At 52.7% G+C, this 15,894-nt stretch overlaps 2 protein-coding genes across 2 annotated transcripts in view; one reads left to right on the top strand and one right to left on the bottom strand.

Annotated features, from left to right (window-relative positions):
• Positions 1-1,096: 1,096 nt before the first annotated feature.
• Positions 1,097-9,762, top strand: H1-8 (H1.8 linker histone). Its single transcript, XM_072722443.1, has 5 exons — positions 1,097-1,233; positions 5,810-6,069; positions 7,863-8,226; positions 9,011-9,072; positions 9,402-9,762. The coding sequence occupies exons 2-5, from the start codon at positions 5,863-5,865 to the stop codon at positions 9,645-9,647; spliced, it is 879 nt and encodes a 292-aa protein (XP_072578544.1). The 5' UTR covers positions 1,097-1,233; positions 5,810-5,862; the 3' UTR covers positions 9,648-9,762.
• Positions 9,763-13,222: 3,460 nt separating this feature from the next.
• PLXND1 (plexin D1) overlaps positions 13,223-15,894 on the bottom strand; it is a 56,477-nt gene continuing 53,805 nt past the window's right edge. Inside the window, exons 34-36 of the mRNA XM_072720249.1 lie at positions 14,915-15,055; positions 14,668-14,742; positions 13,223-14,440 (exon numbers count right to left, since the gene is read on the bottom strand). Coding sequence (XP_072576350.1) covers positions 14,324-14,440; positions 14,668-14,742; positions 14,915-15,055 — 333 coding nt within the window. The 3' untranslated portion in view covers positions 13,223-14,323. The remainder of the gene's footprint in view (positions 14,441-14,667; positions 14,743-14,914; positions 15,056-15,894) is intronic.

Genomic DNA, 15,894 nt, shown 5'->3' with positions numbered 1-15,894 from the left:
CAGGTTAATCTGGGGTGTCTGCTCCTGGAAAACCCCAGCAGCCTGCCTTCAGTTGCCACTTCTTGAGAAACCAAGGTCAGCAGTAGCCTGGGAACAGGAGTGGCATTGGGGCAGGTGGGATTGGAGGCCACAACCCAGGTGTGCCTAGTTTCCCATCAGCATCTCCAGGCGCTGTGGGGGCAAAGGGCACAGGAGGGATCAAGCATCTCAGCACCCATCATTTTGCCATGGGCCTGAGACCCAGAGAAATCAATTGACTCACCCAAGGTCACAGAGGAGTGGGTGGTCAGGCTGGTGTGTCAGCACACAAGGCAGGTTTTAGTGCCCATTCCAGGCCCCCTGCCCCAATCAGCAGCTCAGAGCCTCCCAGCCCAATCAGAGGCTAATTGGAGTGATGCGGCTGGGCTGCTGATATATAAGAGGATGGGCAGGCGTGCAAGTCTCACGCCTTGGGAAGGGGTCTGACCATCTGCATCTGTGTCTGCATCTGCCTGTGCAATGGCTCCTGGGAGCATTGCCTCCAGTGACATCTCAACCTCCTCAACCTCCTCAACCTCTACAGAGGGGTCATCCGTGGTGTCTGGGTCTGAAAAGCCAGGTAGGCAAAGGAGGCAGCTCCTCAGGAGCCCATTCCCTGGGTGTCCTGGAACCTCCCTGTGCCACCCAGCGTCCTCAGCCTGCCTGGCCCCAGCACCCATCCTAGAGGCCATTGAGTTCACATGCTCATTGGACAGAAGAGCCGATGCCCGAGATGGCAAGGGCCAGATCCAGTCTGGGTTCTGAGGTTGGCCCAGCTCAGTGGGAGAGGGCAAAGTGGGCTTCCCCAGCTGGAGCCCATTTCCTGTCAGGGGAGGGCTGGCGGCTGCAGGGCAGCTAGTTGGAGGTTTAGCAACAAAGAGCAAGCATTTGATATAAGGCTGGGCCTTGGATTTAAGGCTGTATCCCAATTTTCAGTCCACAAACAATGCCTCAGAGTTTTTCTGGATATAGATAGATCCGTTCATTCCCTCCAGGAGCTCCCAGTCTGAAGGGCAAGACTGCTTTATTTATAGATGCCATTTGATAATGTTGGCATGTGCTTTACTGTCGGGAATACAGAGGGCTGTAGGAATCCAGAGGAGCCACTAACCCATTCCAGGAGGTCAAGGAAAGCTTTCTGGAGGAGGTGACCCCTGAAGGAGGGTTAAGCCTCACCCAGGAGAAGGAGGGTACAGTAGGAGCAGTGTTCTGAGTGTGAGTAAAGGCTCCTTCAGAGGAAAAGTTGGAGGGTGGGTTCCAGGTGCTTTGAAGCCTGGGGTAGAGTTCCTCACTCTGGCTTGGGAAGTCAGGGCAGGTGTCCAAATCCCAGTGCTGCGTGGGCCTGGAAGGATAAGTGAGAGCTACCAGAGTGCCCATAGGGGACAGAGGCCACCCAGGCAAGGGAAGAGCATCAGCAGAGGCCCAGGGGCAAGGGGGCTGGGGGAAGCATCCAGGGAGTCCCAGGCCCCTCCCTGGCCAGGGGCAGAGTGGCAGGGCAGGAAGGGTGGAGGGGCAGGGCCTGCCACACTGAGCCTCCAAGTCTCCAGCTGGGCCCTTATGCTGAGGACAGTGGGGAGATGAGGGAGGTAAGGTGCAGAGGGAAGGAGATTGGGGCCCTTGGGATAGAGGGGGGAGAAACCCATGAAGAAAGGGTGGAGTGGTGTGGTGGTGAAGGCGATGGGAGATCCAGGGTGTCCTCCAGGTTCTTGCGTGGGGGTCTGGGTAGGTATAGTGGGTGCCGTTTGTGGGAGAGAGGGTGGAGGACAAGTTTGGGGGAGCTGTGAGTTCTGGTCATGCTGAGATACAGCAGGCATTGAATAATGCAGAAGGAGGACTGAATTCAGCTGTAGGAACCCCGAGGAGGCAGGAGATTTGGGGTGGCTCCCTGGGACAGGGCCTGGCTTGGGGGAGGGAGGGGGGTGGTTAGAACTGTCCTCATAGGCCAGGCCAGAGGACGCTGCAGTTGGGAGTGTGCAGATTTCTTTAGAGACTCCATCCTCACTGTACAGATGGGAAGATTGAGGCCCAGAAAGGAGAGTGAAACTCCCAAGGTCCTGGGTGTGGCTGACGAGGGATTCCACACATTCAAGAGCTCTGGGCCCAAAACGAGTATTCCCAGACATGGAGCTCTTCCTGGTCAGGAGGCAGCAATAGTTGAATTGGATTAGGTCTCTATAAGTTTTTGCTTTTTTTTCTTTTCTACTTTAAAATGTGTGTGTGTGTGTGTGTGTGTGTGTGTGTGTGTGTGTATATTTGGGTCACCTGAGTGGCTCCAGTGCTTAAGCAGCTGCCCTCAGCTCAGGTCATGATCTCTGGGGTCCTGGGATAGATCCTCACGTTGGGTTCCCTGCTCAGTGGAGAGCTTGCTTCTCTCTTTGCCGCTCCCCCCAGGTTTCATGTGTGTTCTTTCTCTCTCTCTCAAGTATTAAAACATATATGTATATATAAACATACACACTCATATATATATATATATATATATATATATATATATATATATATGCCAATTGATTCCTTCTTAAAAGTCTTTAATTTTTGCAAATTGATCAGAAGCCAACATTTCTAATCACCACACTTAAATTAGGTCTTTGATATTTAGACCGCTTTTATGTGTCTTTAGTGACTGAGGGCTTCTCACCCCTTGATCCTATTTTCTTTTGCAACTTAAACAAAAACAGATAATTGAGATCTCAACAATTCACATATGAGATAATTCACCCATTAAAGGGTACTGTGGCTATTAGTATATTCACAGCTGTGTATCCATCACCACAGGCAATAGTGGAGTTAGAATAGTTTCATCCTCCAAAAGAAAACCTGTACCCCTTACAGTCTCTGCCCATTCCCACCCACGATCCACACCCCCACCCCCCACCCCACAACCATTAATCTACTTTTTGTCTATTATTAGCCATTCAGGACATTTTGTGTAAATGACATCCTACAACATGTGACTTTGTGACTGACTTCTTATACCAGCATGTTTTATTATTATTTTTAAATATTTTATTTATTTATTCATGAGACACACACACACACACACACACACACACACACACACACACACACACACACAGGCAGAGGGAGAAGCAGGCTCCCTGCGGGGAGCCCGATGTGGGATTTGATCCTGAGACTCTGGGATCATGACCTGAGGCAAGGGTAGATGCCCAACCACTGAGCCACCCAGGCGTCCCCCCAGCGTGTTTTCAAGGATGTATTTCATTTTTTCTTTTTGCTGGATGATTTTCCATTTTACGACTAATACCATGTTCTGTTTATCCAATTCATTAGTTTATGGACATTTGGGTTTCTACTTTTGGCTATTATAAACAATGCTGTTATGAACATTTGTGTACAAATCTTCATTTGAACATATGTTTTTATTTCTCTTGAGTATACATACCCAGGAGTGGGATTCTTTTGTAACTTTTTATGTATGAAAACTTCCAAATGCATGCAAAAGTAGACTGAGTGGTATATTGACCACCACCACCCCCAACACACACACACACACACACACACACTCCCTTCCCTATGCACCCATCATCCAGCTTTAACACTTATCAGATCCTAACTAGTCTTATTTTACCCACCGTGTTATTTCAAAGCAAATGCCAGGCTTATTATCATTTCACCTATAGATAGTCCCGCATTTATCTTGGTTTTTAAATTTTTATTTCTTATATTTTTGAAAAAGAGGAGCAGGGAAGGTGCAGAGAGGCAAAAAGCAGAGGGAGAGAAAGAATCCCAAACAGGCTCCATGCCCAGCACAGAGCCAGACATGGGGCTCGATCTCACAACCCTGATATCATGACCTGAGCCAAAATCAGGAGTCGGATGCTTCATTGCCTGAGACACCCAGGTGCCCCATCTTTGTTTTTTTAAACTATTTTTAATTCATATACAATATTATATTAGTTTTAGGTATATAACAGTGATTTAGTATTTGGTTTTTTGTTTTGTTTTGTTTTTAAAGATTTTATTTATTCATGACAGACCCAGAGAGACAAGGAGAGACACAGGCAGAGGGAGAAGTAGGCTCCCTGCGGGGAACCTGATGTGGGACTCAATCCCAGGACTCTTGGATCATGACCTGAGCCACTCAGGCATCCCGTGTGTTATTTGTTATTTGTATATGTTACAAAATGTTTACCATTATTAAGTGTAGTTACCCTATATAAGTGAAATCAGTCTTTTCTTTCTGTCTTATTTCACTAAGCCTAATATCTTCTAGGTTTATCCTATGTTGTTGCAAATGCCAAGATTAGGGCTGAGTAATATTCCACTGAATCCACATACCATGTCATCTTTATCCATTCATCTCTTCATGGACATGAGCTGCTTCCATATCTTGACTATTGTAAATAATATGCAATGAACATAGGGGGGTGCATATATCTTTTTGAATTAGAACTTTTGTTTTCTTCAGGTAAATATGTAGAAGTAGAACTGCTCAACAGTAGGGTAGCTCTATTTTTAAATTTTGAGGAACCTCCATATTGTTTTCCAGAGTGGTTGCATCAATTTACATTCTCACCAACAGTACACAAGGGTTCCCTTTTCTCCACAGCCTCACCAACATTTGTTATTTTAATCTTATTTTTTTTTTAAGTAGGCTTCATGCCCAGCATAGAGCCCAACACAGGGCTTGAACTCATAACCCTGAGATCAAGACCACAGCTGAGATTAAGAGACCCTTAACTGCAGAGCCACCCAGGTGTTGCTATTTCTTGTCTTTTTTAATTTTAGGCCTTCTGACAGGTGTGAGGTGCTATCTCATTGTGGTTGTTATTTGTATTTCCCTGGTGATGAATGATGTTGAGCATCTTTTCATGTGCCTCTTGGTGATCTGTCATTGGAGAAATGTCTATTCAAATCCTCTGTGCATTTTTTATTCAGACTGGTGTTTTTGGTTATTGAGTTATAGGAGTTCTTTATATATTTTGGATACTAACCCCTTGTAGAATACAGCATTTGCAAATACCTTCTCCCATCCAGTAGGCTGCCTTTCCCTTCTGTGATGATTTCCTTCACTGTGCAAACCTTTTGTTTGATGTGATCCCAATAGTTGATTTTTGCTTCTGTTGCCTTCAATAGTTACCTTTAAAAGATAAGAGCCTCTTGCAAATAACTACCATGCCATCAGCAAACCTGAAAAAATATCATCCTTAATATCACCAAATATTTCCAACATTCACATTTATCTGGTTGCCCCCCCCCACACACACACCCACACCACCACTAGTTGGTAGAAGTCCTGTTCTGAGTTTGAGCCAAGGATTCCACGTTGCATCTGGTTGAAAGGGCTCTGCAGTCTCTTTCATCCGTAGGGCCCCTTCCCACTTTTTCTTTTCCTCCTTGTTTATTTGTAGAAGAAGCTGGGCTGTGTGTCCTGGAGCGCTCCTCACAGTCTGGATTTTGCTTATTTCCTCCCCATGGCCCTCTCGCCAGCCCCTGGATTTCCTGTAAACTACGGTAGTTAGATTTAGACAACTGGCCTGATTTATTTTGTTTTCTAAAAGGACCATTTAATTCTTTCAGTGAATCTTTATGGAGCCCCTGGTGTGTGCCCAGCCCTAAACCCTCGCTGGGGACCGCGGCCGACAGCGGGCTGTCCTCCCCTCGGGCTGCTCCAGGCCGGCGGGCAGTGGTGCCCACCTGGGGTGGGCTCGATCCCCCAGACCTGCTGCCCCCCAGCCCCGGTGCCCAGCAGGTGCTTTGCCAGGCGTGTCTGTTGTTGATGGGGCCCGAGGGCTGTCTGGGCTCCAGGTGACGCCGCGTCCATCCGCAGGCCCGAGCCGTGGCGTCGTCAGAGTGGGGCGCCGTCACCCGCCCGTGCTGCGCATGGTTCTGGAGGCGCTGCAGGCGGGAGAGCAGCGCCGGGGCACCTCGGTGGCCGCCATCAAGGTTTACATCCTGCAGAAGTACCCGACGGTGGATGTCATCCGGCTCAAGTACCTGCTGAAGCAGGCCCTGGCCACTGGCATGCACCGCGGCCTCCTTGTCAGGCCCACCAACTCCAAGGCCAAGGGGGCCACCGGCAGCTTCAAAGTGAGCCTGCTTGGGCTGGACAGTGGGGCTGGGGGAGGCCAGGGCGGGAGAGACTGGGCCCCAGAGTGGGAACCTCCCTCCCGACTCCTCCCCGGGCCCTGGGTGCTGGCCCCCGCCGAGAGGCTTTTCTTTCCCCACCTTCTCTCCCTGTCTTCCTTGTGTCTTCTCGGAGATGCCTTCTCCTCCAGGGAGCTTAGTGGTGTGCCTCGCCTGAGACCCTGCAGGGGCCCAGTTCCCCTGCTGTGCCCACTTTCATCCCTGTCACGTGCATTCAGTGACCAGGGACTGTGTCCATTGTGCTCACTTCTGGGTCCCGAGTACCCACAGCAGCTCCCTGGAACTCTTCACAACGGACAAGGCACACCCAACCAGGAGGTCTAGAAGGTCACAGTTGGGTTTGCACCTCGTGCCCTCTGGCTCCAAACCCCGGGTCTCCAAACCAGGGCTGGCACCTCCCAGAGCCACAACATCCTCCCCTTTCCAAGGGGAGGGTCCCAGAAGGGAGGCAGGCATTCAGGGCCACCTAGAGCTGAGGGCAGATTGGGCACAAAATTGAACCCCAGCATTGTGACTGCCAGCTGCCACCAGGGAAATCTCAGGGACCCAGACATGGGGTCTGTCTTGGCATTGCTGTGCCCTGGCATGTGGCAGTTGCTCTTACAGTAACCATAGAACACTGTGGAACTTTCTCAACTGCCATGTTCCAGTCCCCATGGTAACCAGGTAGCTGAGGACAGCTCCGTCCTCGTAGAACTCCCAGGCAAGGGCCAGAGCTGGACGTAGCTATGGCAAGGCCAGACGCACAGTGTGGGGTCAAGGAGAGTTGAGGAGGTAGACACTGGGGGTGCTCATGGCTGGGTTAGGCTCTAGGGCCTGAGAGCCAGCCAGGAAAGAGGGCTGAAGGGAGGGGAGACAGGGAAGGAGCCTGGAGTGTCATGGAGCTAAGAGTGTGTGTGTGTGTGTGCATGCGCGCGCACGTGTGCACACACGCGTGTGCACATGTGTGCTAGGAGCAGGGGTGGTTTCTGGTCTTGATGGTAATAGGAAGCCATGAGATTTTGGGGGCAGAGGGAGCAACATCATTAGAGGTGGGCTCTAGCAGGACAGAGACCACTTGTTTGCCTGGGGCTCTCGAATTGCCCTGCCTCTCACCCACTCCCTGATGGCCCTATTGTAAAGATGAGAAGACTGAGGCTAGTGGGAGAAGAGAACACTTGGCCGAGTTGCAAAGTTGTGAACTCTGAGCTATCTGACTTGGAAGGTCCACCCGAGAGGCAAAAGGGAGATGTAGGGAGTTATGGAGGTGTGAGGCATGAGGTGGGGGCAGGGCCTAGGTGGGAGAAGGAGGGGGCGTCAGAGCCACAATGAATGGGAAGAGGTATGGGGTGAGAGGTCAAAAGAGATTCAGAGATGAGCATCTCGGAGCATCTGGGGTCAGGACTTAGTGTGTGCTGTGCAGTTTATTCCCAGGAGCCTGGCTTTGAGACTTTTAGACACAGGGCTAGAGTGGGGCGGAGGAGGTGTGCCTGTACATAAGAGAACCTAGGGTGTGTCTAGGAGACTCGGGTTCCCCTCCACTCTGCTCCTATTTAGGAGCAACACCCCTCCCTTGAAGAGCAATACAAGGACAGAATGTGTCTTCGGCATCAGGCATTTAGGAAGTGGTCATGCATCTGCCCGCCCCCACCCCCCCCCCCGACTTTGCCTCCTCTTTTGGAACAAAGCCTTCCTCTCTGAGCCTCGTGTAGGGTCCTGGGGTATGAGACACTGAGAACTTCTCTCTATTCCACCAGTTGGTTCCCAAGCATAAAAGGAAAGTTCAACCCAGGAAGACCTCCACCATGACTGCTCCCAGGAGACCCGGTGAGGGCAAGGAGGAGGTCCCCAAGAAGCCAAAGGAGGCAAAGAAGGACCCTCCCAATCCAGACAAGGTGAAAAGGGGACCCAGGAAGCCAGGAGAGGCGAGGACTGCTCCTCCCAAACCAGGTACAGCCAAGGAGAAGGCTCCCAAGAAAGGCAGCCAGACCAAAAACCAAGAGGCAAGAGTGAGTGAGGCCAGGAAGGTCTCCCAACAGCCAGACAAGGCCACGCAGGCCCTTCCCAGGGCCACGGGGCCCAGTGGGAAGTCAAAGGTCAAAGGCAGGAGGAATAGCCAAGGTAGGTGTGTGAGTGGGGTGAGAGGAGCGCTGGGGACAGGGGTTTGCGGCAGCCACTGCATATGAGGTGGGAGCGTGGGAGGGGCCTGCTCTCCAGTGGAGGTTCCTTATCTAGCAAGTGTGCCTGAATGCTTGGCTTGACCTGGAGAGTAGGGGAACTCTTGGTAGATGTGGGAGGGTAGGTTTAGGGAAGGGGGAGCCTAGAGAGAGAAGGAGCCTGACTCAACTGAGAGAAGTCAGGAGAAGCTTCCTGGAGGAGGTGTCCCAGGGTGCAAAGCTTTGCCCAGAGGCATGCACAGAAGTGCAGATAGTTCTGTGTGCAGTGTGGGAAATAGGGGAGCCTGTGAAGGGCAGCTGGGAGCCTGGAATGTATCTGGAGGACAATGAGGAGCCATGGAAGGTCTTCGAACAGGGAACAGCCTAGGGTACAGGGTATATTTTAAAATGTATCACAGCTGCTATGTGGAAGACAGGCAGAAGACTAGAGACTAATAAACTGAGTTAGGGGTCTTTGGTGCAGGTGAACACAGAGCCTGCCTGGTGTCTTGCTCAGGGTGAGAGATGGTCTTCCTCGGTCCAGTTAATCCCCCAACCATCCCATGAGAGAGATGCTGTTGCCCGCAGTTTGCAGATCAGGGCACCCAGGCTAAGAGGGGCTGACCGACTTGCCCCAGGCTGCAGAGCCCATAAGTGTCAGAGTGAGGAGCCCTGGTCCTCCCTTCCCGGAGGCCAGCAGCTCCTCCTGAAAGGGCTCCTTCCCACATGCTCTCCCTGCCCTCTGACAGGTGGTGAGACCCACAGGAAAACAAAAGCTGGGAGTCAGAATTCAAAATCCACCATCCCCAAGGTGGGTGTCTGTGTGACTCCCCTGGTCTGGGTCTCCCTGCTGAGCAGGCGCGAGCTTGGGTGTCGCACACCTGGCCCCTGGAAGGTTCCATGGAGAAGGGGGTAATTTGCTTTTGTACAAAGCACAGTTCACCTCTGTCTGGCCCTCCGATGCTCTGAGGATCATCACCCTCATTTCACACTTAAGAGATGGGGTCTCTTGTCCAAAGTCACCCAGACTTCCACCCTCTTGGAGCCCACTGGGATTTCAGCCCTTTTCTTGTGAGCTCCACACTATGTGCCCAATCCTGCCCCACTCTGTCTTCTTGTTCCTGGTTTGCTTTCTTATAGGGCACGAATGGTGCTGCTTCTCCAGCCAAGAAGGAAAACCGTGCCCCTAAAGAAGTCGTTGCCCATGCGGCCAAGGAGGGACCTAAAGCCAAGGCTGCTGCTGCTCCGAATGGTGGCAGGTCTAAGACGCTGCCTGAACACCTGGCCAGGAAGACAGAGGCCCCCAGGGGCCCTAGGAGGGCTGGCATGCCCACCAAGTCGTCCTCATCCAAACTGGCCAGTAGGAAGACAGAGACTGAGAGCTAGAGCTGGGATGGAGACACTGAGGTTCTGCCTGAGTTTTTATTCCCCAACAAACTGTCACTCTATTTATTTCATTGTAAACTATTTATCAATAAAGGCTTTTTTTCCCCCTCACAAATTGGTGTGGGTGGAGGCTGATTTTTACCGTCTTTGGTTTGGGCCCAGATAGGAACTCCTACCCTGGGTGAGACAGGTTGTACAACATAAAGGGCTGGTGCAGGGGTCCAAGGTATGGAGGGGCCTGTGCAGGTATGGGAGGGGTGTTAAACCCAGCCTGAGATCTGGGACTGCTTCCTGGAGGAGGTGGCTTTTGGTCTTAAAGGATGAGCAGGAGATGGATGAGGCAGAGGACCCAGCATGTGAGGTGGGGCTGGACAATGTGGTGGAAGGAGGGGGTTTGTGGCTCTGAGAGGAGCATGGGGTAGGGAGAAGAGTGAGTGATGGTGTGGTCAAGGGAAGGTAGACAACTGGGGGGCAGGGAGGGTTATAGGCATGGAAGAGAGCCTAACGTGGTGTGTGTTTAGAAAGAGCCCTCTGGCTACAGAGAGGACTTTTCAACAATAGTTACTGACTGAGGCCCTGCTGTAAGCAACAGAAAGAGGAGAAAGTGCAAAGGCCCTGTGGTGGGAACATGCTTGACAGGTTCAAAGTGCCTCAGGGAAGGCCCATGTGGCTAAAGTCCAATGAGGGGGGACAGTAATGGGAGATGAAGTGCAGGGTGCTTTAAAAACCTCTGTGATCGGGATCCCTGGGTGGCGCAGCGGTTTGGCGCCTGCCTTTGGCCCAGGGCACGATCCCGGAGACCCGGGATCGAATCCCACGTCGGGCTCCCGGTGAATGGAGCCTGCTTCTCCCTCTGCCTGTGTCTCTGCCTCTCTCTCTATCTCTCTGTGACTATCATAAATAAATAAAAATTAAAAAAAAAAAAAAAAACCTCTGTGATCCTCTTCCCATGGAGAGGTGGAGTCTAGGTCCCTGTCCCTTAAATCTGGGCTCTGTGATTGCTTGAACAGTAGAATACAGAGGAAAGGACATTAAGACAGTTTCTGGGCCCAGACCTTGGGAGACTAGCAGCTTCTACTCCCTGTGTGTACTACTTATTTTTGTTTCTGCTTTGACGCTTGCTCTTAGAACTCTACCACCATGCTGTGGGAAAGCCCAAGCAGCCGGTGGAAGGGAACAGAGGCACCCTGATTTGCAGCCCCAGCCAGAGGAGTGGGCCACCTCTGAATCACAACTTCTAGCTGCAGTTGAGCTGCCTCAGCTGACACATGTGGAACTGGGACAGGCCTTCCCTGCCGAATCCTGTCCTAATTGCAGATGCACAGCAACATCCAGTAGTGCCCCCATATCCATGGTTTCACTGTGCGAGGTTTCACGCTGAGGTCAAGCGTGCTCTGGAAGCTGGTGATCCTCTTTCTGATGCGTCATCAGAAAAGTTGATAACAGTCTGATGTTATGTCACAATGTCTGTGTCCCTCCCCTCACTGCATCTCCTCACTTAGACCTTTTATCCTCTCCCATCACAGAAGGAGTATAGTACAGTAAGTTGTTTTGAGAGGGAGAGAGAGAGACCACAGTCACAGAATTCTTATTAGAGCAATTATAACAATCTACTATATATTAGTACTACCTGTCAACCTCTTACTGCGCTTAATTCATAAATTAAACTTTGTTGTGGGTATGTGTGTCTATGAAAAGATAGAGCATCCATAGGGTTCACACTGTTTGCAGTTTTGGGCATCCACTGGGGGTCTTGGAATGCCTCTGCTCCCTTCATGGTCTGGAGGGGGTGTGGGGGCCACCGGCCGGGCTCCAGGGCGGCATCGCTGGGCCTCGTGCCTCCACGAGCTAGGGCCGGGCTGGTACTCCTGGCCTGGCAGGGGCCGGACAGCACCCAGGACAGGGACACGCACCCAAACCTCCCTGGTCCCCACTCAAGGACCCTGTGCCGAGGGTCTCCACTCCCCCTGGCCCTCAGGCAGCGAGGCATCCTGTCCCTGCAAGGCAAGTCTTCAGGGCCCCAGGTCAGACCTGTGGGCGGCTCACAGAAGTTGCCCACCTTCTGTGCAGAGAAACGACCCCAAAAACTAGAGATTTTCCCTCCGTGTGCCAACGTGTCTCTAAACTGCAAGAAGGAGCTGCATGTTAATCAGGCATTAAAGCAAGCTGCAGAATCTTTAATGCCACGGGAAGGATGTCACTGACATACTGTTGCACAGGGGAAAAGGCAGGTTACAAAATGGTGTGTATACCCTGGCCCCGGATTCTACTCAGCCTCCGGCCCAGGTGGGCACACGATCGGGACTGGCATTCTCTGGGACATGAACCATGGGTGGATTAGGGTAGCTTTTATTTCCTGACATTTCTGCAGGAAGCATGTATTCATTCTAAAATCACACCACTCAAAAATCCCTATCAAATGTGTCAATACTTAAATTAGAAAATATGCTGCTTAATAAAAGGGAATCAGTGCTCAAAATAGAAAATTTGGAAAGATAAAGAATCTGTCTCCACCCAGAAGCCCCTACAGGAGAAGGCTATTTTTAAAGCTAAAAATTGTTTATTTTTCTTTTCTCACTTCTCTGTTCTCATTAATTCTAGAACTGGTATTTGCGGGATTTTGTTTAAATGGTATGAATTTAAAAAAATAAATACATGGTATGAATTTTTCTTAGTTCTTATTCTTGATAATTGGGTGCTGAGTTTTCTCCACATTGTGACAGAAACATAACTGAGTCGCTTCTGATTTGGGGCCGGTCCTCTAATGAAGCCCCCCTCTTCCTGGGGGGACAGCAATGAACCTCGCCCCCAGCTTAGGCCCAGAGCCAGCTGGGTGGGCTGGGGGGGTGGTGGTGCGGGGTTCTGTGCTAGTGCTGACCTTACTTGGGTAAGGTTGACCATCATGAGGAATGGATTGCCCCACTGGGACCAGTCCAAGGTTACACTGGCCTTGGGGAAACTGCATATTTCCTAATGTGAAAAAAGTGGGGTTTTCAAGATTGATGAGGAATTCAGGGGGGTGTGCATAAACATTAGTTCTCTCTAGGACCTCTCTCTAGGACCTTGACCTCTCTACACATTAGGGAGCCACTGTGGAGACTGCCTGGAGGAAGCACAAAACAGAGGAATGAGGGGCCCACACAACTTGGTTTGTGTTCCCACTTTGCTGTTCCCTGGCTGTGTGACCTGTGGGGATTCTTCTACGGTGCTGACAGTCCATTTCTTTATCTGTAAAATGGGCATAATATTCTGTTCCTCACAGGCCTGTTATAAAGGTCCTAGGAGTGGGGTCTGCCCAGGGGTAGGTGGCCCGTGGGAGCTTTGATGGCTTCCTGGAGGTCCCATGGGGGCCCTCGAAGCCCAGGAAGCTCAGCTGAGGGCCAGGCCCATGGCAAGCACACACTGTCCCACTGAACCATGCCACTGCCTGCCCAGGGCGGGCTCAGGTATCTGCCCAACCCTCCCTCAGGAGCATGGCCGAGGCAGGGCTCTACACCCAGCTGGTCCTCTTTCTCCTACAAGCACACATTTCCCTTCCAGGCCATCTCGGGATAAAGGCTGGAGCCCACAGCAGGTTTTCCCATCAGGCTTTTATTATAAAGAAGGTTCCAGAGCTTCTCAGCCACCCCTCCAGCCCAGCCCCCGCAGGCTCAGAGCCAGTCCCAGTGCTGGCTGGGTCTGCTGCAGGGGGAGCCCGGTCAGCAGTGGAGGGTCGCTTCTGACAGGAACAGAATGGGTGACTTTTTTCAGGGCCTTGAGTCGGGGCGGGGGGTTGTCTCTGCCTGTCTCCTGGAACAGTCCTTTCCAGTGTTGTGTTGGGAGCCCCTTGGGACCCCTCCCCGGGTCCTCTGCACAAGCGGCAGCTATTCACAGTTGGCGCGTGATAAGTTTTTTTTTTTTTTTAATATATAAAAGCTTTAAAAAAAAAAGTGGTGCTATCTTTAGAAACACTTCCAGCAAGATCAAGTAGCCCAGCTACAGCCTTGGTGCGACTCAGCCCTCTCCCTCCCTCCAGCCTGGCAGCACTCAGCACCTGTCCCCTCGTCCTCCGCCCACCCCAGCTTGTGGGGAAGCCCACGGAGCCTGCCCACGGGCCGTGGGCACTGCCCACTCCACCAGCAGCTGCTCGAGCAACGAACACCTGACGCTGCTTGAAACCGTGCGTCGCCAGGGTTCTCTCGGGGTGAGAAGACGGAGATGACATTCTGGTGGTTGAAGCAGAAACCAACGGAGGGCTGGTTCCAGGAGGCCTCCCCTCCGCCACATTGATGAGGTAGTGTTTCTGGCTGCGGCCTCTGGGCTGGGGGCTCCTCTGTTTGAGGGCGTTGGGCCATGGGGGGCGGGGCTCTCAGCAGCAGCGGTGGTGGCAGAGCTGGGGGTGCCTCCATCCAGTCTGTGCTTGGGGGGTGGCGGGAGCCTTACCAGGGGGCTGGCTTGGCTTTCAAGTCCCCAACCCAGAGATCAGATCTGGGGGCAGGTGGGAGGGGATGGAGGTGCCCAAGGGGCCAGGACTGAGGGGCTCCCCTGCCTGGGTCAGAGGAGCTCCTCCATTCCCCAGCCCCTCTCCTGAAGCCCATCCTGCTCAGTCATTTCCCAGCCGGAGTCAGAGGCACGGCACAGAGTGGCACAGAGTGAAGCTGAGGGCAGTGTCCCTCCCCAGCACGTCTCCCCCAGGCTCAGGCCTCACTGTAGCACTCGTAGATGTTATCTTCCATCAGGGCTACCACCTGCTCGAACTTGTGCTGCAGCTGGGTCCTCCGAGCAGTGGGGTTTGCCTCCAGGGCAGTCATGATCTGAGGGGGGAGCAAGGGGCAGCTGGGTCACAGCCTGAGGCCCCCACTGTAGAAGGCGGGGACCACCTTCTACAGCCTGGATTTCTACTGCTGCCAACTGGCCCCCGACAGCGCAAATGTCCTGGGGTGTGGACACTTGAGCATGAACTTCTCCTGGGGTTTTCCTGAGCAGAGGAGGAGGAGGGCAGGGCCGAAAAGGGGGGGCACCTCACATCAGGGGTACCCACCTGTGTGCGATACCTCTTGGCGTATTTATAAATCTCAGCCATGGCCACGTTGGTGTTGAACTCGTTCTGGTATTTCTACGGAGAGGAAGAAGGGAGCGGGAGGGGTGGTTAACCTACCCTGCAAGGCCAAGGCCAGCCCCAGCCCCAGCCCAGGGGGTTACACACAAACCCTCAGCTGCCCACAGCCTGCCCCTGGAAGTCGGGTCCCAGCCCCACGCCCACAAGGCCCCTCTGGAGCCGGCCGCACCCGGGACTCCTCTGCCAGGTGCGCGTTCATCTCCTGCTCGCTAAGCGGAGTCATGTCGTGGATCTGCTTGTAGTAGCGCTGCACGATCTTGCGGTACTCGGGAATCTCCTTGGCGTAGAGGAGCTTGTTGGTTGGGGAATCCTGGGCAGAGGGGAGTAGTGGGGATAAGCGGGCGGATGGAGACCAGACGGACACATCTGTTTCTGGACAAGCCATGTCCCTACTGCCACACAAACAGCCCCATCACTGCTGTGTGCTGCCCTTCGGCACGGAGCCCCTGCCCTATTTTCTATAGGACTGTAGGGGGATGACCTGAAGGGGGACCTGCTTCCTTTAGAGGGGAAGTACACGGTCTCTGTGCCAGCTCTTAGTTGCACACAAGCTGTTTCATCTACATCCTTGCTTAGGGTTATGCATCTTGGTGGCTAAGATTGCCGGAAACTTGATTGCTGGCTCAGTGGAATATTTCCCACTGTATGTTTCCAACACCCAAAAGCAAAACGTGCCAAGTGCGCTCCCAGTTCTTTGTCACAGGCATCCTGCCTGCGGAGGCTGGATGTGAGAAGTGATGGCATTCTTTCTCGCGCAGCCCCTGGAAGTCACAGGCTGAAGGCAGGGCGGCGTACCCGCCATCCTCCAGTGCCAGGTCTAAGGACACCATCTCATTAAGGTTCACAGCGGCCAGTACTCTTTCATGCCTCCCTGCTCTCGGCCAGGTAATTCCCAATGCCTGGAATGCTGTTCTCTCTCCTCTCCCTGCTCCAAAGCCAGGGGTCTCAGGGAGGCCCCTCCTGTGTGCAGCTCAGAGGTCACCTGTTCCCCTCTACCCACTCCTCACTCGGTGCCCACATGGAAGGCCCTCGGCCATCAGGACTGCTGCTCGGAGCCTGGCTGAGTCTCTCATGATGTTGTACCTGACCACGCAGGTTTCCCCCGGGCCTGGCTCTAGGGCCTAAACATTGGCAGGGGGTGTGGAGCAC

This window comes from Vulpes vulpes, chromosome 9 (assembly GCF_048418805.1).
Source record: "Vulpes vulpes isolate BD-2025 chromosome 9, VulVul3, whole genome shotgun sequence".
In the NCBI taxonomy this organism is placed as follows: Eukaryota; Metazoa; Chordata; class Mammalia; order Carnivora; family Canidae; genus Vulpes; species Vulpes vulpes.
Note: the sequence above shows the minus strand (reverse complement) of the source record. Positions and strands in the feature narration are given on the sequence as shown.